The sequence below is a fragment of the Brassica napus genome, chromosome C9 (genome assembly GCF_020379485.1).
Source record: "Brassica napus cultivar Da-Ae chromosome C9, Da-Ae, whole genome shotgun sequence".
In the NCBI taxonomy this organism is placed as follows: Eukaryota; Viridiplantae; Streptophyta; class Magnoliopsida; order Brassicales; family Brassicaceae; genus Brassica; species Brassica napus.
The window spans coordinates 50,495,896-50,518,973 of NC_063452.1; the positions used below are offsets into that span (position 1 = coordinate 50,495,896).

General features: G+C 40.0%; 1 protein-coding gene, 1 non-coding gene and 2 pseudogenes across 2 annotated transcripts; 1 reads left to right on the forward strand and 3 right to left on the reverse strand.

The window, feature by feature from the left end:
* Nucleotides 1–2,280: 2,280 nt before the first annotated feature.
* Nucleotides 2,281–5,910, reverse strand: LOC125593040 (annotated as a pseudogene).
* A 1,570-nt stretch (nt 5,911–7,480) lies between these two features.
* Nucleotides 7,481–10,801, reverse strand: LOC125593041 (annotated as a pseudogene).
* A 13-nt stretch (nt 10,802–10,814) lies between these two features.
* LOC106422816 (peptidyl-prolyl cis-trans isomerase CYP20-3, chloroplastic-like) lies at nt 10,815–11,408 on the reverse strand. The gene is made up of 3 exons (XM_048768958.1): nt 11,363–11,408; nt 11,071–11,262; nt 10,815–10,997 (listed from the first exon to the last, which is right to left on the reverse strand). Exons 1-3 carry the CDS (start codon nt 11,402–11,404, stop codon nt 10,830–10,832), a joined length of 402 nt encoding a protein of 133 aa, XP_048624915.1. The 5' UTR covers nt 11,405–11,408; the 3' UTR covers nt 10,815–10,829.
* A 5,494-nt stretch (nt 11,409–16,902) lies between these two features.
* LOC125593551 lies at nt 16,903–17,009 on the forward strand. The gene has a single exon (XR_007329454.1). It is a non-coding gene; the product is annotated as a small nucleolar RNA R71 (small nucleolar RNA).
* The last annotated feature ends 6,069 nt before the right edge of the window (nt 17,010–23,078 follow it).

Genomic DNA, 23,078 nt, shown 5'->3' on the forward strand with positions numbered 1-23,078 from the left:
GTGAGGATTACAGTATTTATGGAAAGGTTGAAGATGAGGATGAGGAAGATGAAGATATGTGTTTTGAAGATATCAAAAAGATTGAAGGAGGAAGATCGAATGGTAACAGTATCTATGTCAAACACAGTTTTGTTAGCAAGGATGCACTGCTTTCAGAGCTGCGGTTAACAACAGTGAGGTTTAAGTTCTCCTTCAGAATATACAAGTCAACGAAAACTCTCCTTGTGACAACATGTCCGGTTAGTGGTTGTCAATGGAAGGTCAGAGCGAGTGTGAAACATGGGACAAACACGTTTTGGGTAACAAAGTATGTGGAAAAACATACATGCTCAGTGGGAGACCGACTCGCTCAGCGGAGACACTGTACTCCGAAGTATGTTGGTAGGCTTTTCATTGATCGTGTTGGAATCATTGATGGGTTGAATCCGCAGCATATCACTGATGCAATGAAGAACATGTTTGGCATGACGCTTGATTACACCACTTCATACAGAGCACTTTTATATGCACAAACATTGGTGAGAGGATCAGCAGAAGATGGGTATTCGCGTCTGCCATCATATCTCGAGCAAATCTCCTTAGCAAATCCCGATTCTATCACGGCTATAGAACTTGATTCTATCAATAGATTTAAGTATCTATTTCTCTCTTTTGGAGCTTCTATCAAAGGTTTTAAGTATCAGAGAAGGGTCATTGTGGTGGATGAGACTCACCTAAGTGGGAAGTATGGAGGTGTTATGTTAGTTGAAGCCGCACAAGATGGGAATTTTCAGATATTTCCATTGGCTTTTGGGATCGTAGATGCTGAAGATGAACCTTCTTGGGAATGGTTTTTCACAAAATTGGCTAGTTGTGTATCTGATGAGCAGCCTCTGGTGATAGTCTCTGACCGGCACACGGCCATTAAAAGTGCGTGTGATAAGGTGTTTCCTTGGGCAACCCGAAGAATATGTTATTATCACCTTCAAGATAACATTGTCAAAAAGTATAAAGGGAAACATCTCTTGTACTTGGTGAAAGATGTTGCTTATGCTCATACGGTTTCAGATTTTGACCGGTACATGGCTGAGATATGGAGTGCAAACCCCGACCTTGCAACGTATTTGGAGAATGTCGACGTCAGCCTATGGTCAAGGGTTGATTATCAGGGGGACAGGTACAACATAAAGACAAGCAACATCGCTGAATCTATTAATTCCGCTCTGAAGCGAGCTAGAGGATTTCCGGTTCAGTTCCTGTTGGAGTTCATAAGGGAGAAGCTAGGAAAGTGGTTTTGGAAAAGGAGAGAAGATGCTTTGAGTCTCCCAACTCAACATAGTCGAGGTGTTGAATACTTGCTTGCTGTTCGATCGGAGATAGCGGATACGATGACGGTACAACCAATTGATGAATGGCGATTCTTTGTGAAAGGTGGGAAAATGGACTGTGTGGTTGATTTGGAACATAGAAAGTGTGATTGTGGTGTCTATGCAGTGGAGAAAATACCTTGCTCTCATGCTATAGCTACTGGAACATCTGCTGGTTTGCATATCTCCACACTTGTATGTCCAGTGTACTCAAAGGATTTTCTATTTGCAGGATACTCAGAGAATATATATATCCTTGTGTTGGACAACAAGTTGAGGAACGCACATGCTTTCCTCCAGATGTAAAGCGTGGTCTGGAAAGACAGAAGAAATCAAGATGGTAATCTTGGTTGGAGCTATCCAGGATGAGAGGACGCAAACCTCGGAAGCAACACAGGATTTATAGATGCTCAAAATGCAAGGAAACTGGCCATACGAAACCACAATGTAAGTCGTCCAGTGATTAGTCTTCCAGAAGACTTTCAATTAAGTCGTCCAAAAGGTCGTCCAGTTAGTCGTCCAGGATTTTTTCTTCCAGAAGACCTTCAAGTTAGTCGTCCAGTGATTAGTCTTCCAGAAGACCTTCAATTAAGTCGTCCAGAAGGTCGTCCAGTTAATCGTCCAGGGTTTTTTCTTCCAGAAGACCTTCAAGTTAGTCGTCCAGTGTTTAGTCTTCCAGAAAACCTTCAATTAAGTCATCCAGAAGGTCGTCCAGTTAGTCGTCCAGAGTTTTTTCTTCCAGAAGACCTTCAAGTTAGTCGTCCAGTGTTTAGTCTTCCAGAAGACCTTCAATTAAGTCGTCCAGAAGACCTTCAATTAAGTCGTCCAGTTAGTCGTCCAGTGTTCAGTCTATGTACTAAAAATTTGTGTTATGAACTTATCTGTGTCAACTTCTTTGTCAAATTGCACTACCAAACAAATTTGAGATGGTCTTGCCCTTTATATTATCTGAAATATAGTTACAAAAGTCACTGCCCAGAAGACTTTCCAGATTACTTATAGTTAAGTCGTCCAACATTCCAGACGACTTAACTGTAAGTCTTCTGCGCCGAATATAGTTCGAAATAGGGATCATGTTCAAATACACACATCAGCCTAATCTATCATACAAAATAATCTAACGTGGCCTGTTTATCACCCGTCATACGCACCCAGGTTGTCATCCATGTCCTTGTTTTCGAACTCATGCGCGCCAGGAAGCTCTTGAAATATATCCACCGCCATCTTATCCCTCATACTCTTTTCGTTGGCCTTAGCAAAGTCTTTTTTACTAAACTCTATCCCAAGAGCATGACATTCAATGTACTTTAGAGTGTACACGCCACAATCACCAGCTCGGGCCGGAGGTATATTGGTCGGTCTCTCATATGTGAATGGCTCCAGGCTGTATTGGGCACGTTGTTCGTCTGAGGAAGCGCACTCAACAAGCAGATAAGGGACCATGTAGAGAAAAGGCTCCATTACCACATCGAGTTCTTCTGGGGAGATACTGGAACAAATGCTGTCAAAGACGACTATGTGCCTCTTAGAGATCGATATCCACATAGCAATCCAATGACTATCGGCGAAGTTTACTGGCGCATAGATATCATTAATATTCATCCCCCAAACCTTGTTCGATTGGCAAAATGATGGTATAGTGCCTGCATAATAATTCCACGCCCCACCAGGGAGTCTTCTTCCTAAACCGTTCTGATCGGGCTTCGAGTCCTTAAAATCCTTGAAGTTGAATCTCCATTGCTGAGCAAAGAGATGATCAAGGAGGCACATTCTCTCACTCCTGAAATGTTGTGGGTTAGCGTCGTACCTCTTCCTCAGCACATTAATCCAAGCATCAATATGCTGCATATAAAATAGAGTACAAGTGAGAAGATATCATACGACTTACTGGTAAGTCTTCTACGTAGACGACTTACCAGACGACTTACAAGTAATTCGTAGACGAATTAAGTCGTCTGATAAGTCATCTACGTAGATGACTTACCAGACGAGTAAGTCATCTACGTCATAGCAGAAGACTTACACAGTCTTCCAGCCACTCTAGGGAGGTTCGGAGGATTTGATACCACCAAGTTCTACTTTTAGGTGGTTTTTTATCGAGAGCTGTTCTATAATGACTGCAAACACAAAATGTTGAAAAACAATCAGGTTTTATGGGAAAAGCAAGCTATTATGGGAAAAGCAAATACTTATGGACAAGTTTTTAACCAATCAGCGAGCTCCTTCAACTTCTTCTTGTCAATTGGTGCAAAAGGATTATAGCCTGGATAAAGCTTTCTGTTTGAAATGATCACTCTGGCCGTGCTGTTTGCCGTATAAGGAGATTTCTGTGAGGCAGCAAGTTTCCATGTTCGATCACTCTTTGCACGGCAAAGTGCCAAAGCAGCATCCCTCTTTTCTAGATATCTAGCATCCTCCTTCTGTAAATCTGAAACAGTGGATTGATTTTTGTCCAATAGAACAAGGCTCGGTTCTGGAGCTTTATCTTTCGAGGAACTAGCATCTGCGGGCACAGCTGCGGGCACATCTGGACCTTTATCCTCCGCCAAGCTCTTCCTTCCCGCGATCGTCCCATTAACACTTTCACTCTGCAATATACAAGATGGGTTTATACAATAATAACCAAAGATACATTTCAAACAATAATAACCAATGAGTGTCTTCAAACATGAAACAAAATACATATATAAAATCCATACACTATAAACAAAGCACACATGTTCTGACATACAAGAAACAAAGCAAATGCAACTTTTCAATTCTTATTATTAAGACTTTGTCTAGTCAATCTCTTGTTGGGAGAGTATTCGTTACTAACCCCGGGTTCGAACGTCGGTTTAGGTGGAGAGGTAGTGTTTTGAGATGATGTCCCTTTCCGTTTTGTGGTGATACCAACCTTCTTCTCCACAGCTTCCACCCTTTCCGACAGATACTTGATCTCCTTAAGGCACGTCCCAACCCCTTCCCTCATGGCATCAGCTATGTCCTTGAACATGGTTTTAATATCCTCTTTGGGCAACCCACCAACAGTCGTAGTCACCTCTTCACTAGCTTCTGCAGCTGCCTCTTCACTATCCTCTGCAGCTGCCTCTTCACTAGCTTCTGCAGCTGCCTCTTTACGAGCTTTCTTCCGAGGTCTTGGACTGTCTTCCTTCACTACCTTTTTCTTCGCTGGACTCACAACCGCCGGCTTTGTATTGACCCAAGTACCGGTGACTTCCCAACAATCCATGGTCCACTTCCACGGTTTCTTCACAAACATGAGTTTAATTATGTTCTCCGCGGGCGTGTCCTCAACATCAAACTCCCATTTTGGAAACATTTGACCAATGTCCTTCAGAAAAAAGTTGATCACCCTAGTCTGCAGTAAATAGAAGATATGAACTTAGATATTTGACGGATTAAGAAAGATGGAAAGAAAAGACTTCGCAGACGACTTATAATTAAGTCGTCTGGAAAGTCTTCCAGTTGGACGACTTAGTAGACGACTTATAATTAAGTCGTCTGGAAAGTCTTCCAGCTGGAAGACTTAGTAGAAGACTTATAATTAAGTAGTCTGGATAGTCTTCCCAGACGACTTAATTATAAGTCTTCTATTAAGTCTTCCAGCTAGAAGACTTTCCAGACGACTTAATTATAAGTCGTCTACTAAGTCGTCCAGTTGGAAGACTTATCAGACGACTTAAATATAAGTCTTCTGCGAAGTCGTCCAGATTGAAGTAAATACCTGACTGAGGATAGCCTCTTTAAACTGTCTGCGTCCTTTGTGACCCTTGTAAGCCAGTATCGGTGGAGACGGATTGTTTGGGAGAGGATTACCAAAAGTAGCACCCAATTCCGGAAGAGCTGTGTACACCCAGACCTGGAGAGCTTGCGCAAACCCATTAATAGTGTAACAACCCAAAATATCTCTGCCCTTCACAGAGTCCATCAGCACCTTAAACGCGACTCTCCCCCGTGGATAATTCTCAAACCGTTCTAGCTCCATCACTAGCCGTGCCAGACTAACCCGTGTAGGGGTTGAATACTTTCTCCCTTCAATGTATCCAGTGAAGATGGCAAGGTACGCGAGCCGCTTGCGATCATCCAGAGACCACCCTTCGCATCTCTCAAGTGCTGCTATTATCTCCTGAGTAGATGTCCCAGCTTCGACATGAACTCCCAGCATCTCCCAAAAAGAAGTCAACTCCTTTGTAACAACAGAGTGAGGTCTCTCAAGGTCCTCGATGTACTCGCAGTTTAGACCAGTGAGGTTTTCAAACTCTAACAGTGAAAACCTCACAGGTTCTGGACCAACGAGACTCCACAGCTCATACTTCTTCTTTATGTCCAGCTGGAAACCAAGCATGTAGTGAACCAGCCTTGATGCCCAATCAAATCCCAGCTCTTGGAACTTGATGAAAACTCCCAACTTCGACTCCTTCAGCTCTACATATTCGTCATCATGAAGAGCTTTCTTTAAAGCAGCATGCAACGTCCAGCAAGTATGATACGAAATGCTATGCACTGCGGGGGGCGCTTCCCCTAATGTATATATCCTACGGGGGAGTTCTGGCATCTCCATTTTTTTTTCCTGCAAAACAATCAAAGACAACCATCTCAAACAATCAAAGACTTATAATTAAGTCGTCTGGAAAGTCTGGAGACTTCCAGTTTTATGTTCATCTTTTCCTCAATCAATCACTCGACAGTAAGAGATATAACTTACCGGCGGCGGAGTTCAACGAGACGCCTCTGAGGGAATGCGCGCTAGGGTTTCCTCTCGGATCTTAAATAGAGGAAGCAGCTGTGAGACCGGTGGTGAGAACGACGGTGATAACGGCGGAGAGATAACCGGCGGTGAGAACGATGAGAACAATGGATTAGAGAGAATCGACGGAAATCGCCTTCGAAATCGCCTTTGAGAGAAACGACTTTAGGGTTTTCTGATTTTCGATAAACTGTGAAAAAATACCTTATATATGGCCGGTAAATAATCCGGTTAGGTTTAAAAGTACATTGTAAAATTAAAGGTTTGGTCCAGTTTGGACGACTTACTAGTAAGTCGTCTTTTGAATACTGTACATCAGACGACTTGCTAGTAAGTCGTCCCAGACCCTAAATTTAACCCCTAAACTAAATTGACTAAATTAACTAACTAACCACGTTATAAACTCGTAGTTATACTTAAATAGTGTTTACTATACACAGAAATAAAAACACTTAGGTAAATTTTAAAGTTTTCAAAAAAACATTTATGCATTCCAAAGTCTAGCCCTAAGAACACATACAATACTACAACATATGTTGGCAAAACCTAAACCAAAGAATATCATGACTCACTACTTTCACTCATCTGTGTTGAAAACAATTAACTTTTGTTATATCTTAATTTATATCTCTTAAAACATATGTTAATTACATGATTTCAATTTTTCACTTATCAAAATATTTTTTACAAAATTTTTAAATTATTTCTAAGTAAAACTAGTCCAGACGACTTATGGGGGTTAGAAACATAAAAAAAATTTGGGTTTTTTTGTTTGTTCATAAGGGGTTGGTTGTAATTTCAATAGCCTTTTAGGTTACTTTTGCATTTGATTCAAGTTTGGGTTTACTTTTGTGTTTGAAATCAAGTTGTTAGTCATATTTGGCAATTTTTCCTAAATAATAAAGCCAATTAAAAAATAAATCAGATCATCTAGATTCTCTGCATTATTATCATTAGGGGTGGGTGTTTGGGTACCCATTCGGGTTTGGTATGGATCTATTCGAATTTCAGATTTTCCGATTCAAAGATTTCAGCCCCATTTGGGTATTTCTAAATTTCGGTTTGGGTTTGGTTCGGATTTTTGCGGGTTCGATCGGTTCGGGTTTAAATAACTCATTTAAATTATTTTAAAATTTTTAAAATTCAGTATATGCTTAAAATTTCTCAAAATCTATATACAAAAAATAGTATATTACGTATAAATTTAAATAAAATATGTCAAAATATCTATAATTAACATATAAATTGGTTTGGTTTGAATATTTGGATAGAGAATCAATAAATATTTCAAGTATTTTCGGTATTTTGAGTATATTTTAGCTATTTTAGACATTTACTTTTGATTATTTGTATATATTTTTAAATATTTTGGACAACTTAAAAATATCTTATATATTTTGGATGTTTTTAATATACACTAAATCTAACAATCAGTAATATATTTAGGTATATAAATCTATTTCGGATACATTCGGGTACCCAAAATACTTCAGTTTTGGTCTGTTTCGGTTCTTTAGATACCAAAATTCTGAACCCGTACGAATATTTAATCAATTTCCGTTCGGGTTCGTTATTACCTTTTTGATCGGTTCGTTCAGTTCTTCGGATTTTGGGTTTTTAACCCAGCTCTAATTATCACAATAAATTAAAGTTTACTTAAAGTTAGTTAACTCATAGCATTTGTTTTAATTTTTATATTATCTAATAATTATTTAATAATAATTAAGGGGTTTATTTAAAATATGTATTGTGATTAAAATTTATACTATCACACACACACACACACATATAAATATAACAATCACAAATTAATTGTAAACTTTTATGATTAGAAAAAAAATTATTATATTATTTAAATAAATATACGTAAAATATATGAGAGAATATTTATGATAGTGTATTAACATTTTACAGTCCAGTAAGCCCATAATAAAACAAAACAAAATCAAAACGAAATAAGCAAACCTCGTTTAAAAATGGCCACGTGTCAGCCTTTTGTTGAACTATTTGGTTACATGGCTTCATGAACCCTACTTTATTTAATAAGAGATCTGTTTCTTTCACGCACAAAACTCTCTTGCTCACTGGCTCTTCTCTCTCGCTCGTACCCTCCTCTCTCTCGCTCGTACCCTCCTCTCTCTCGCTCGTTCGCTAATGGCATCCGTGAATCTTCAACTAATAGCGGTTGTTAACCAGGGTAAGTAATTGTTAGTTTTTGAAAGCGTATTTCGTAATTGTTATCATCTTGAGAAGAGTTATAGAACATCAAGAAATCATCTCTGTTCTTTCTTTGATGGGAATGATTGTTATTTGTTAGTTTGTGTAGATTGGGAACTGTTGTTGTTTCTAGTTATAGGTTTCTAGATTTCTTGATTATCAAGAAATCTTCAGTTCATTAGAATCGATTGTTTGTTTTATCTCATACTCTGTTGTCTTTTGCAGATGTTCAACACGTCCTAAACGTCTCCCACGAGAGGTGGCTCGACGCTGCAGAGCTGCATGTTCTGTTTCAGAATCGTGGACTCAGGCCCGGCCCTGAGAATATCGAAAACAATTTGGGCCGGAAGCAAAAAAAATTTGTGGACCTGTAAAAAAATAAAAAAGTTTAATAATGGGGGTAATAACCGACTGAGCTGCTGAAAATACTTGAAATTATTGGCCGGAAATTTATTTAACTTTTACAAGGCCGGAAGCATATGCTTCCATGGCTTCTACCCAAGGCCGCTACTCCCTCGATCAACTTATACAGTAGATGCACCGGGCCTATACCGAGTACAGATGATTCCATTCGCCTACGATCACGCATGGGTTATATTTCCAAATGGCAACCGGGTCATAAGCGGTACAGTAGTTCACGGAGGCCTGACGTTTAATTACACTTTCGCGCAAAGCCCCGATCTTCAACGCCGAACCATACGCCGCCAACAATTGTACGTCACTTTTACATTTTCCATAAAATTTAAAAAAATTTATATTTTTCTTATGCGAAATTGTGATGTTTGGTTTTGCTTAATTATTATGTAGGTACGGGAATCATACGTTTGTTCACTACCTGGTGGTTTAGTACTTTCGAGGGTTTATATTATTTTCATAGATTTGTACTTTTTTTTTTTTTGGGCAACTAGATTTGTACATTTAAGGTGTACTATTACTAATGACATGACATGAGCAAGCAAGCATTGTATAAATCTATGATATAGTCTCCTACAACTTAATAATAACATCCTTAAATACTCTCAGATTATGGTAAACATTTGCATTAATTTATATTTCAAAACTGGAATCGAATATAAAAATTTCAAATCACAAGTAATTCAAATCTAAAACAAAGATTTGTAATCATTTTTGTTTATTTTTTACATGGAAATGGCCTTCGGAATTTTATGAAATTTCATAGAAAATCAAAGAAGAAGCAAAAAAAAACTTAAATCTGCTCATCATCTTCGTGTCCAATTTAATTGCTTAGTTAACCTCTAAACATCTGAGCCCGTTCTCGATCATCTGCCACTGCAATTCTTGATGCTGACAACGAACAGAATCCGACCTCATTAACCCTATACTGCTTCTGCTTCTGTTGCTGAGATTGCTTGCAATGCAAGATAGCTCCTTGAATAGAATTCTCTATCTCTGAGTTAGAACTCGTACTTCTCTTCAAAAACTGCAATGGGGATACCCTAAACTAGTCGATGACTTTTTGTTCGAACTCTTCGCAGGTTGTCTCCTCATAGAAATCGAAAAAGATCTCCTATGGCTCGGCTCCCAGGAACAGAACCATTACTCTTCTTTTTAGGTCTCTCTGCTCGAGAATACCTCAAATAGATCCTTCATCAGCAACTCTTGACTCATCAGAACAGCTTGACTTCCCAAAAATTGATCTTAGATAAGCTCTCGAAGATTTAATCTTCTTTCCAAAACTCAATCGTGTGTTCAATCTCAGTTTCTTGCTCCAAGATTTCTTCTTCTCATCCTCCTCCACTGAACTTGAATATTCAAGAAAATAGTCTTTAGGGTTAGGCTCTTTACTCACTTGACAAGAATCTGCTGGAGAGACGGTGCAAGACTCGAAAGGGGAGTTACTCGTCACTTGAGTAGTAAACGTTCCGGTGGCTATAAAGGTGTGCTGTAGAATTCTTGGTCAAAGGTGTAATCTTCTAGAAGCTTTTGAACCATTAGGAGACGTGGAGTTAAGTGAAGAGGAAGAAGCTTGCCTTTGTAGAAGAGTTCATCTGCTGGAAAAGTGGTTTTGTCTATCTCAAGAGGACAAAGATGAGAGATTTGGAACTCAAACTCTCTAGGGTTGTTGTTGTTTTTGTTTTTGAAGAGCTTTGCGTACGAGGTTAGTAAAAGATGTGACTTCCATGTCTATGTAATCGTCTTCTAGTTTAGCTGCCATTTTTTTAATGTGTGCTTCTTCTTTTTGTATTATGTTTTAGTGATTAGTGATCTGAGTTAAGAGTAGAGGATGTATGTTTTATATATGCAAGAGAGAGAGAGTCAGTGTTAGAGCATCATTATCAGAAAGATCCATTTAGGGTCTCTTAATTTTTTTTAAATATTTTTAAGTGTTAAAAGTTATTTAAGAGACCTACTTAAGAGACACCATAATTTTTATGCTCCAATGGAAATCTCTTATTTAAGGTTTCTTTAAAAAAAAAATGTTAACATTGTCTATGATTAAACAGAAACATTTATTCATCTTTAGTCTATGATTTTTAGAAAGTTTCAAACTTTCATTATCGATTCTTACCAGTACACAAGACACGGTAGTTCTCAACGGTTTTAGGCATGACTTCACCAAACAGACCCATCACAATCCTTCCAGCGACTTCACCACCAATCTCCACATCAAAGTAAACCTTGTTTGTCACTTTAGCCTGAGGTTCCATCACTTCTTCTTCCTCCTAATCAACAAAAGTTCATTAGCTAATATGACATTATCTAATGATTATATGCTTTTAGTGGGAATAATCTTACAGCTGCCATTGATTTAACACAAGCTGTTCTCTGGTTCTTGATGGTCGCATAAGCTCCTGAGAATTGCTTCTTGAGAGGGAAACTTGCTGCATAGTGTAGTCTCGAAGACAATGCAGAACCAGAGGAACGAGCTCCGACACAAACTGATTGAGATGTTCGGTTTGCAGAAACTAACTGCGACTTAACACCAATCTACAAAGAAAAACTAAACACAAGAAGACAGCTTAATTCGATGACAATAAAGAACTTAAAAGCCATCAAGAATTCAAATGTTAGGAGTTGAGTTACGAACCTCAGAAGTGTGAACCATCTGCATTGAAGACAAAGACGCCATTTGTAAGAATTACATTAGAATATAGAATTGTTAATGAAGAAATTTATAAGAATTACATTAGAAACTTAATTAGTAGATATTTATTATTCATTAAATGGTTTGATTTTATTTTTCATTTACAAGTTAATGATATAACTAAATTAATTTTTTTTTTTGTCACAAAACTAAATTAAAATTATAATATTTATTTTCTTGGCGAAAAACTTGTTTGAAGGTATAAAAGCATGTCCATGATAAATTTATAATACCCCGATCACAGACAGCCAATAATCCTTCCATGTACGTTTACTCATCATGTGGGTCTCATTTGTGTGATAGGTTGTGTGTTAATTTTCGGAAGTTTGGAAATCTTGTTACTTGAAATTATCCCATGACATTTTCCCGTACTTATCGCGAATCATTTTCCGATAGGTTATCCATCTTTCCACTACTCCAAGTCTCCAACTCAAACACAATTAATTATGAAATTTTGTATGGATATATGACCAAAAAAGTAAGTGTATTTTGGTGATATTTTATAAGAACTCATATAAACATATCACAAGATTTCGTAGTAGTTAAGACATTCATATTCAAAGTGTATATATGATGTTAGGAGTTTTCAAGGCTCCTAAGACAAATGTTGTAGTATAGTGATTGTCGAACCAGTTCTGAGAGATATCAAATCACTGAGAATGCAAGTACTCACTTAATCTAAGTGCAACCAATGATTTAGATGAGTTTTAAACTACTACTAATACTAGAAAGCAATAACAAAATGATACTTTCTTGACTAAGGGAAAAGAGAACTCATGGGCATAGGGATTAGACCTTGGGTGATCAAGTATCGAACTAATGATGGCAAATGATCAATCAAACTATCAACCTTAAGCCTAGACACAATTCTAAGCAAGCTCTATGTCTAGATAAATGCTCATTTGCTAACATATCTCAAACATCAAATGTCTTTGGTTGAATAATATGAAAACAATCATTACTAACAAGTCTATTAGCTATCTTAGCACCTTTAACAACAAATGTCTTTGGCAAAGTATACTAAAAGCCTAGGAGAGTTGTCTCAGGCATTTCATCAAACACCTTTCGGGTGGGAAATGCCTATTGATCAACTTTTGAGTGGCCAACTCAGAAGATGCATTAGGAATACTCTACTAGCAAGGAACAAGAATGATCTACACTAAAACATCCTAGAACTAACCTAATCACCCTTAATCTCCCTAACCCATGAATTCAAAAGGTGATTACTCACTAATCTCCATGATTCCTCTTAAACCCATATTGGATTTCAGATTAATCATTCAGAGAAAATACAGATAATAGAATAGAAATCAACAGTAGAACATGTGATCAATGAATCAAAGAGATCCCCTTTTTCAAGGTTTTTGGTGGTTTTCTTCAGAACAAAGATAGATCTGCCTCCTGGTGGCTTACAGAGTATTAAAACATAGGTTTAGAAAATAAAAACGTGCATCATGAAATGACCAAAAGGCCCTTGAGAAATCATAAGTTCGAGCAGAAATAAGACGCGGAGCGACCTCCGCTCGTCGCTCCGAGTAGTCGCTCCACACTTCGGGAGCGACCTCGCTGTGTCGCTGCGAGAGGTCGCTCCGGACTCGTTCTCGCATTCCCGAGTGATGAAAATGCGAGCGACCTCCGCTCGTCGCTCCGAGTAGTCGCTCCATGCTTCGGGAGCGACCTCGCTGTGTCGCTGCGAGAGGTCGCTCTGGCTCCATTGTGTTGTCGTCATGCGATAGAAATGCGAGCGACCTCGGGGTGTCACTCTGGCCAAGTCGCTCTGGGCTTCGGGAGCGACCTGGAGTGGTCGCTCTGATAGGTCGCTCCGGGTCAGTTTTCGGCTTCCACCGGGATGAAATGGCGAGCGACTTCTCCGCATCGCTCTGGTAAGGTCGCTCTGAAAAGGCAGGTCAGAGCGACTTGCTGGTGTCGCTCCGGGAAGTCGCTCCCAACGCTCTGCTCGTCCAATGATCATCTTTACACCTCTTTCGAGCTCCAAACACACCCAAATGTCTCCGAGAACTCCATGTGGTACTCCAATACCTGATAAAGACTTATGTATGCAAAATGCAACCTAAACATGGCTAAATCCTAGTCTATATGATCAAAATGCACATGGATGAATGGATAAGATAATGGAAATATACAAGATATCAACTCCCCCAAACTTGTTCTTTTACTTGTCCACAAGTGAACTTTCTAGAACTCATAGGGAGAGAGGTTTGAAGGTGGGAGCTCATAGCCAAAAGAAACACAACTAGTACTCGATTCAACATCTAATCCAGCACGAGCACACTCTCTTATTACACTCTAGCTTCTCTAGGTCTATCTGAACTCTTTTCATCCCTACACTCATCATCATGCATCCACACATTCAAATCAACAACTCTCACATTCATTAAGCACAAAACATCAGGTGAATTCTTGCAAATGGTAAGTTGGTCCAAGTCATTTGGTTGGGTGAGGGAAGACTTTTATTCAAGTGATTCAAGAGGTTCGAAACATAAAATCTTTAAGGTGGTTTACTCTCGAAACAAGTAGCCTTGACATTGCACATAATATATCTAAGAAAGGGATCAACTCATGCATACAATGCTCAATCTCCATTGTTCTACCCTTTTCCCAAACATACAATTACACAATCATTCTCAAATGCCAAACCCAACTCACATCTCTCACCAAAAGATCCTAAGAACATTAACTCCTTCTCTTTGAAATCTACAAGGGATTTTTCACAACCTCAAAACATTACTTAGCTCCTAACAACTTTGCTAGCCCCCTTTTTCTTTCTTTTTCTTTTCTTTTTTTTTTTTTTTTTTTTTTAAATGGGGGCCAAGACTTTTCATAACTTGAGCTAGAGGTTTTTTTTTTTTTTACTTATCCCAGTAAGACAATTCACTTAAACACAAAGAGTTATTTCTTTTCCTTTTTCATTGCTCCCAAATCATAATCACAACTCACCCCCCCCCCCCCCACCTATAGCTAGACAATAGAGTGCCCAATCTAGCAAGAATGAAGATCAAGCATTGTCGTTCCCGATACTCTCAACATTATGCACATGTAAGACTTTCCGAAGAAGGCCTCACTCATCAAACAATGAAAGCTTAAAAGGAGGGAAAGGTTTTGGGAGTGGTCTACCACTAGAGTTTGTCAGAATAAGATTGGCATAAAGGATGTGACAACTCAGGTGTGTATACCCATGACTCAGTACACAAGGGACCATGAGCAAGAAGCATTAAGTTCGTTCAGTTCAAATAAGGTTGTAGTTGGCTTCAAAGACTGAGTTTCAGCAATCAACAAGTTTCAGGAAGAGTCTTCAAGGCTCGAAGCATACAAGTGTTTTTGAGAGGTGCATAAGCTATTCAGGTGCAAAGTAATGTCCTTTACAAGGCATTTCAAATCATTGCTCCTAATGCAAGTAAATGCAACCTATATGCTCTAGACTCTCCTAGAAATGCCAATGATGCAAACTTAATGAATTTTTTTTTTATGCAAATATATATGTATAATGCAATGCATGAGACTCAAAATCATCAAAGCAAACGTGATCAAATACTTGGTACCTCCCCCAAACTTAAATGACACAGTCTCTGTGTTGTCAAGGAGAGAGAGATACCCAAAAAGAGAAAACTAATATGCAAAAAACGAAATGGTATATACAAGGGAAAGTAGTGGGTTACCTTCTATGGAGAATGAGTAGAGGGAGATGCTCCCTCCTCGTCGTCCTCAGGTGGTAACTCTTCAAGGTGCTCATCAGCAAGAGTGCCCATCTCTTCAATGTAGAAGGCTTGCCCGAACACAGTTGGTTTCTTCATTTTCTCCTTGATGTCAAAGTGGAGAACATGCCCTTTACCCAAATGGAGATCAATCGTGCCCGCTTTCACCTTAACAATTGCTCCTGCTGTAGCTAAGAATGGCCTTCCAAGAATCAATGGGTCTTGAGCCTCCTCACCCATCTCAAGCACCACAAAATCTGTAGGTATCTCATATTTTCCAATCTTCACAGGTAGGTCCTCTAAGATGCCCACAGGGTACTTCACTGAACGATCAGCTAACACCAGAGAGAGTTTACACTTCTTGTACTGAGTGAATCCAAGCTTCTTTGCAACAGACAAAGGCATCACGCTGACACTAGCTCCCAAATCGCAGAGACATTTCTCAAATACCATAGGTCCAAGAGCACAAGGTAGTGTGAAGCATCCTGGATCCTCTAACTTCTCTGGAACATCAAGCCTTTGGATGATGGCACTGCACTCATGGGTAAGAATCATCATGCTTTCCATTTCCTTCTTCTTTGCAGCTACAACATCTTTCAGGAACTTGTTGTATTGAGGAATCAACATGAAAGCATCGATGATGGGCATTGCAACCTGAGCTTCACTCATTTGCTTGTCAAACAAAGCCTTGTACTTCTCTAGCAGCTGCCTCTTGAATCTACCAGGGAATGGTAGTTTGGGTTCATAGGGAGGAGGAACAAAAGAATTCTCACTTGCTGGAGCAAGAACTTCACCATCTTTCACTGTTTTCTTCGCTTCCCCAACCTTTCCTTTACCCTTGGCTTCCACAATCTTCTCCAAGATTTCATCATTGATTTTCTCATCAACAATCACCACTTCATCATCTAAGTTGATGGCCACCTCTTCACCTAGTTTCTCAGCATCCCTGTGAGGGTTGTAGGAGGTAACTGCTTACCACTCCTAAGGGTGATAGCTTTGGCCTCCTTGGGGTTTTGGTCAGATTTTCCAGGTAGAGATCCTTGCTGGCGAGTCTGGTGAGTGTTCATGGAAGCAAACTGATTCTCTAAATTCTTGACTGTAGAAGCAAGATGTGAGAACTTGTTGTTGAGCTCATTGTAGCTCCCATCAATCTTGGAATGAAGGTTCTTCAACTCATAACCAACATGCTTCTCACTTCTAGTCTGAGACTCCAAGATTTGTTTCAGCAGGGTGTCAGTGCTGCTCTCTTGAGGAGCAGAGGAACCAGATGAGGGGTTTTGATGAGGTTGATAGCTGCCTTGCTGGTTGTTTCGAGGCGGATAACCACTCTGTTGGTTGTTGGGATAGGATTTCTGTTGGTAGTTGTTGTACTGAAAGTTGGGCTCTTTTTTGTACCAGCTACCATTGTTGTTGATGAAACACAGCTCTTCCTGACCTTCCAAACCCTCAACCTCATGGACAACAGGTGGTGTATCTTGGCTTGGGTTACCAACAAAGTGCAGCTGCTCTTGTGTGGCTTTATCAGCAAGGAGGATGTCTATCTTATCCTGTAGAGCTTTCAACTCCTTCCTCGTCTGCTTATCATCTGTTCGACTGCTTCTGTCGTGGTCTCCACTGTAGACTGCATCACTCTTTACCATGTTGTCAACCAGCTCCTCTGCATCTTCCTCAGTTCTCCCCAAGAAGAACCCATTGCTAGCTGTATCCAGTCTGGCCCTGTACTTAGGAAGAGCACCACGGTAGAATGTGCTCAGCAAGCTCTCCTTAGAGAAACCATGGTGTGGGCATTGAGCTTGGTAGCCCTTGAATCTCTCCCAGGCTTCACTGAATCCTTCCAAGTTCTTCTGTTGGAAACTGGAGATCTCATTTCTCAGCTTAGCAGTTCTTGAGGATGAGAAGAATTTCTCCAAGAATGCTCTCTTGCACTCATCCCAAGTGGTGATAGAGTGGCTGGGTAGAGACTTCTCCCACTGACGTGCCTTATCCCCCAAAGAGAAAGGGAATAGCTTGAGCTTTAAGGCATCTTCGGACACACCATTGGTTTTTGACAACCCACAGTAGCTGTCGAACCTATCCAAGTGATCAAATGGGTCCTCCAGAGCCAAGCCATGATACTTGTTGTTCTCGATCACGTTGAGGAGTCCTGACTTGACCTCAAAGTTGTTGGCTGCCACAGCTGGTGCTCGGATTCCGAATCTGTGACCATGTATGTTGGGGCGGTCGTAAGTGCCAATGGGTCGAGCTGCCCGCGGTTGGTGTTCTGCCCCTTGCGGTGGATCTGCCATATCAATATCCAAGTGGGCCTGGTGTTCTTCTTCTCTTCTAGCTCTAGCACACTCCCTCTCAAAAGCTCTGATGTCTGCTACTATTGGAACTAGGTTTGATGGACCCCTGCTCCTCAAGTTCATACACCTGAAAGTGAAAGGTAGGTGAAGAAGAAGAATCAGTAACAAAACAAAATTAAAATGACTTAGTCTCAAGCAAGTGACTAAATCTCAATGTTTAAATCTACTCAGAATTTGGCAACGGCGCCAATTTGATGTTAGGAGTTTTCAAGGCTCCTAAGACAAATGTTGTAGTATAGTGATTGTCGAACCAGTTCTGAGGGATATCAAAGCACTGAGAATGCAAGTACTCACTTAATCTAAGTGCAACCAATGATTTAGATGAGTTTTAAACTACTACTAATACTAGAAAGCAATAACAAAATGATACTTTCTTGACTAAGGGAAAAGAGAACTCATGGGCATAGGGATTAGACCTTGGGTGATCAAGTATCGAACTAATGATGGCAAATGATCAATCAAACTATCAACCTTAAGCCTAGACACAATTCTAAGCAAGCTCTATGTCTAGATAAATGCTCATTTGCTAACATATCTCAAACATCAAATGTCTTTGGTTGAATAATATGAAAGCAATCATTACTAACAAGTCTATTAGCTATCTTAGCACCTTTAACAACAAATGTCTTTGGCAAAGTATACTAAAAGCCTAGGAGAGTTGTCTCAGGCATTTCATCAAACACCTTTCGGGTGGGAAATGCCTATTGATCAACTTTTGAGTGGCCAACTCAGAAGATGCATTAGGAATACTCTACTAGCAAGGAACAAGAATGATCTACACTAAAACATCCTAGAACTAACCTAATCACCCTTAATCTCCCTAACCCATGAATTCAAAAGGTGATTACTCACTAATCTCCATGATTCCTCTTAAACCCATATTGGATTTCAGATTAATCATTCAGAGAAAATACAGATAACAGAATAGAAATCAACAGTAGAACATGTGATCAATGAATCAAAGAGATCCCCTTTTTCAAGGTTTTTGGTGGTTTTCTTCAGAACAAAGATAGATCTGCCTCCTGGTGGCTTACAGAGTATTAAAACATAGGTTTAGAAAATAAAAACGTGCATCATGAAATGACCAAAAGGCCCTTGAGAAATCATAAGTTCGAGCAGAAATAAGACGCGGAGCGACCTCCGCTCGTCGCTCCGAGTAGTCGCTCCACACTTCGGGAGCGACCTCGCTGTGTCGCTGCGAGAGGTCGCTCCGGACTCGTTCTCGCGTTCCCGAGTGATGAAAATGCGAGCGACCTCCGCTCGTCGCTCCGAGTAGTCGCTCCATGCTTCGGGAGCGACCTCGCTGTGTCGCTGCGAGAGGTCGCTCTGGCTCCATTGTGTTGTCGTCATGCGATAGAAATGCGAGCGACCTCGGGGTGTCACTCTGGCCAAGTCGCTCTGGGCTTCGGGAGCGACCTGGAGTGGTCGCTCTGATAGGTCGCTCCGGGTCAGTTTTCGGCTTCCACCGGGATGAAATGGCGAGCGACTTCTCCGCATCGCTCTGGTAAGGTCGCTCTGAAAAGGCAGGTCAGAGCGACTTGCTGGTGTCGCTCCGGGAAGTCGCTCCCAACGCTCTGCTCGTCCAATGATCATCTTTACACCTCTTTCGAGCTCCAAACACACCCAAATGTCTCCGAGAACTCCATGTGGTACTCCAATACCTGATAAAGACTTATGTATGCAAAATGCAACCTAAACATGGCTAAATCCTAGTCTATATGATCAAAATGCACATGGATGAATGGATAAGATAATGGAAATATACAAGATATCAATATAACAGGGTCCAATGAAGCTATACCAGCATTGTTCAAAGTTGTGGGGATTGACCAAAAAGGTGAATTCTGTATTTTATCAATTTTATACGGTTTTGATTAATGGGTATAGGCATGGGCCGCATGGCTTAATTGTAAATAAGGTTGAGATTGGGGGATCCACTTTCTCGTTTTCTGTTAATGTTGTGTAGAAAAGACCTTACTCGTTTTACTGAGATTCAATTATTTTACGATGACGTACTGTACGCTAGGACATTATCTTAAGGCGGAAAATAGGTGTTTTAAAGGCTATTACAATGGCAATGCTAGTCTATACGATCAGGTGCTTCAGATTTCTTAAAACCACCTGTAAAAATATTATAAATGCAGTGGCCATTTTTTGGTGGGGTTCTAGAGAATAAGCGGACAATGCACTAGGTGTGTAAAAAAGTGTGTAAAAAAATGTTCCTAGTGATTTATCTAGTGGAATCTTGTTTGAGAACCCGTTTACTAATTCTTTCTGTTTTTTTTTTTTACTTTTTTTACAGATCTACTCAAAACTTATGTAATATCCCGGCTTTGGATATATGTTGAAAAATTAATATAATTGATCTGAATAACCAAATCTAAACTAGTTTACCTATCGGTCACACATTCAATAAAAACTAGAATTAAACGGGTTTGAATTGGAATAGTGGAATAATGGATCACCTATCGAGAAGTGATTCATGATATCGTTTGAGTAAGGCCAAAACATGGAAAAAAGTTATGTGGTGATTTTAGGGTCAGTAAACAAGATTTTCGAGCCTTCAAAAAATTAACACAACGCATGTTGCACGGAATGGGACCCACAGACCGAGTGGATATGTGGAAAAATCCATTAACCGTAAACGGTCAGAGCGTTATAAGTGGTATCAAGCTAAACTCAAACGAGTGTGTAGTCTTGTGTTGACTCACTCTAATATAGATGACGATCTTGGGACGCAACAAGGACATTGTGTTATTTGAGATGGGTGAATTCTAACATTTTTGTTTGTGGTATATGTTAAAAGACTTAATATAATGGATTTTGCTACCTATTTCACCAAAATACACTTACTTTTTCGGTCATATATCCATACAAAATTTCATAATTAATTGTGTTTGAGTTGGAGTAGTGGAAAGATGGATAACATATCGAAAAATGATTCGCGATAAGTAGGGAAAATGTCATGGGATGATTTCAGTAAACAAGATTTCCAAACTTCGGAAAATTAACACACAACCTATCACACAAATGAGACCGAGACCCGCATGATGAGTAAACGTACGTCTTGTAAACGTATGACTGAAATCTTGTAAACGTATGACCGAAAAAGTAAATGTGTTAACTACTACGAAATCTTGTGATATTTTGACTGCTTAGCCAATTAGCAATAAGAATATTGTCAAATTAATTAAAAAAGACTACAATATATGTCAAATGGCCAACAAAAATTTTGGATACTCCATGCATAGTACTGAGCACAGACTAATAGATTGGAGATCAAGTATTATAAAAAGTTCTAAATCTAACCTTGTCAAGTACTTTATTTTCAATTTAAAAGTTAACAGAAGTTATTAGATTCAGTTAGAAGTACTTAGATTCAATCATTTAATTTTTCATCTCGTTTCAGATGTCCATCATTTTACATCATTTTCTGATGTACTTTTTGTTAACAAAAAGATAAAAGAAATCGTTTATTTTCATTTAAAACCCTTCATTGCATCTTTGTTTGTACGAGATTCAGTTGATCGGAATGATGAACTTCAGGATGGGTGACTAAAGACGTTTTTATTAGAATCCGACAAAGGGTTACAAGATTGATGGAAAATAAGGAGACAAGATGTGAGGTCTAAGCAACAAGATCAGAATGATCGTTTAGAAACCCTAGATCTAGCCGCTTAGTGTGTAGGTTGTCCAAAAGTCCTCTGCTCGTTGCCTCCTCCTCCATTCTTATAGCGCCTCTGTTCGTGATGCCCTAATCGCACTTATCCTATGGGCCCTGTCACTAAAGGCCGAGTATGCGGGCCTTGGTATTATTTCGTCTAAGCCGAGTACGACTGATCATCTTAGCCGATTGGCTTAAAGTACTCTAGGGTCGAGCCAACGTCTTTAGCCGCTAAGCCGACTAAACTCAACCGAAATTGTCGGGCTACGGCCTGTTATTTGATGGGCCTTGTGGAGGGATGCAATCCATCTCCTACAATAAGTCACCCCCCCAGTTCACTTGTGAGCGGCTTGTCGGTCTCAGTGAATTTGTGGGTCAGGTTCGTTCATATAACAGGACGTAATGCCAGCGACAACTCGCTTTGCCAGTGTATGATTTTAGTCGCCTGTTGCATCTAGTCGCTCAGAGCTGCGTCTTTTGATGATGCGTTGTGTTTTACTCGGGGGGTAAACAACTCGCTTTGCCTGTGTATGATTTTAGTCGCCTGTTGGATCTAGTCGCGCCGAGCTGCGTCTTTTCATGATGCATTGTGTTTTACTCGGGGGGTAAAATTCTCCGGTTTTAGAGCCCGGGCGGTCTTTGGATGGTTAGTTCTGTTGAGTCGGTTTAGACCAGAACTGGAGATTAATTTCAGCTCGAATTCCTGATTGAAAACCGGTTTGAGCGAGAAGCCGAACCGTCGCGAGTAAGTTTTTGGGCATTTAGGCGGCCTTCGAAGCCCATTTAGGCCTTTGTAGACCTAATGATGATGCTTCGAAGAATGCACCTCGTTTTTGCTATAAATAGGCTTCTCCTCTTCACTTTCGTCATTCTTCTCTGCAGACTCAGGTATCCTACTTTCTCTCCCTTCTCTCTACTTTTGTTTTCTCTCTCTAGATAAGTCTCCCGTAGAATACGCTTAGAACTTTATCGGTTTAGTCGTTCCCCCCGAGTAGAAAGATGGCTTCGAAGGGTCGATTGTCGCGTGAAGAGAAGGGGAAAAGCACTGCTGCCCCATCAAGCCCCGCTAGGGACGCGGACGGCGATCCGCCGGATGAGTTTGACGTAATTCATCGCGATGCCCTGAGAGACACGGAGAATATGAGCCTCTCTCAACGCCTTCTAGTCGCTGATGCTCATAGGCAATTTCGTGAAGAGGCCGAGGTTTAGGATTCTTGAGGTTTAGGAGAAATCTTAAAGAATCAAATAGAAAATGAACATCAAAAGAGTTTATTGATTTAAGATTGTATTACATGTAGAATTACAAGTGTAAATAAATCTAACAATCCATAAACTCTTTGTAGAATGTGTTCTAGCTCTAAAATGGGGAAGAGAATCCCTTTTTCTCATAAGGAGGAGCTCCTTATTTATAAAAAGATATGTCTAGGGTTTTCTAGCCAAATGGGCCTAGTACATTGTCTAATGGGCCTTGAGGAAGGATGTAAATCCACCCCCAACAGTAAGTCCCCCCAAGTTCGTTGAGAGAGATGAAATCGATCTCTGCGAAGTTTACGAATAGGGTTTATTAGACAATGAACTAGACAGATTCATGCCTATGACGGTTTAGGCGAGTTTATTTCGAACTTGTGCCTAGTAAGAAGCGAGTTTGCTTTAAACTAGTGCTTAGCGAAAGACGAGTTTACTTGACTCATGCTAAGACAGAGGCAAGTTTACTGAGAGCTCGTGCCTAGTGGAAGGAGAGCTTCTGTAAACTCATGCCTAGCCAAAGATGAGTTTTTGTAAACTCGTGTCTAACAATAAGCGAGTCGAATGCAAATTTGTGCCTAATAAAAAGCAAGTTCAATTTAAACTCGTGCCTAAAATACACGTTTACCGAACTATTGCCGACCCGAAGTCTCGTGTTGAGATCATGTGTGCCGAGCAAGTTGTTGGCTTGT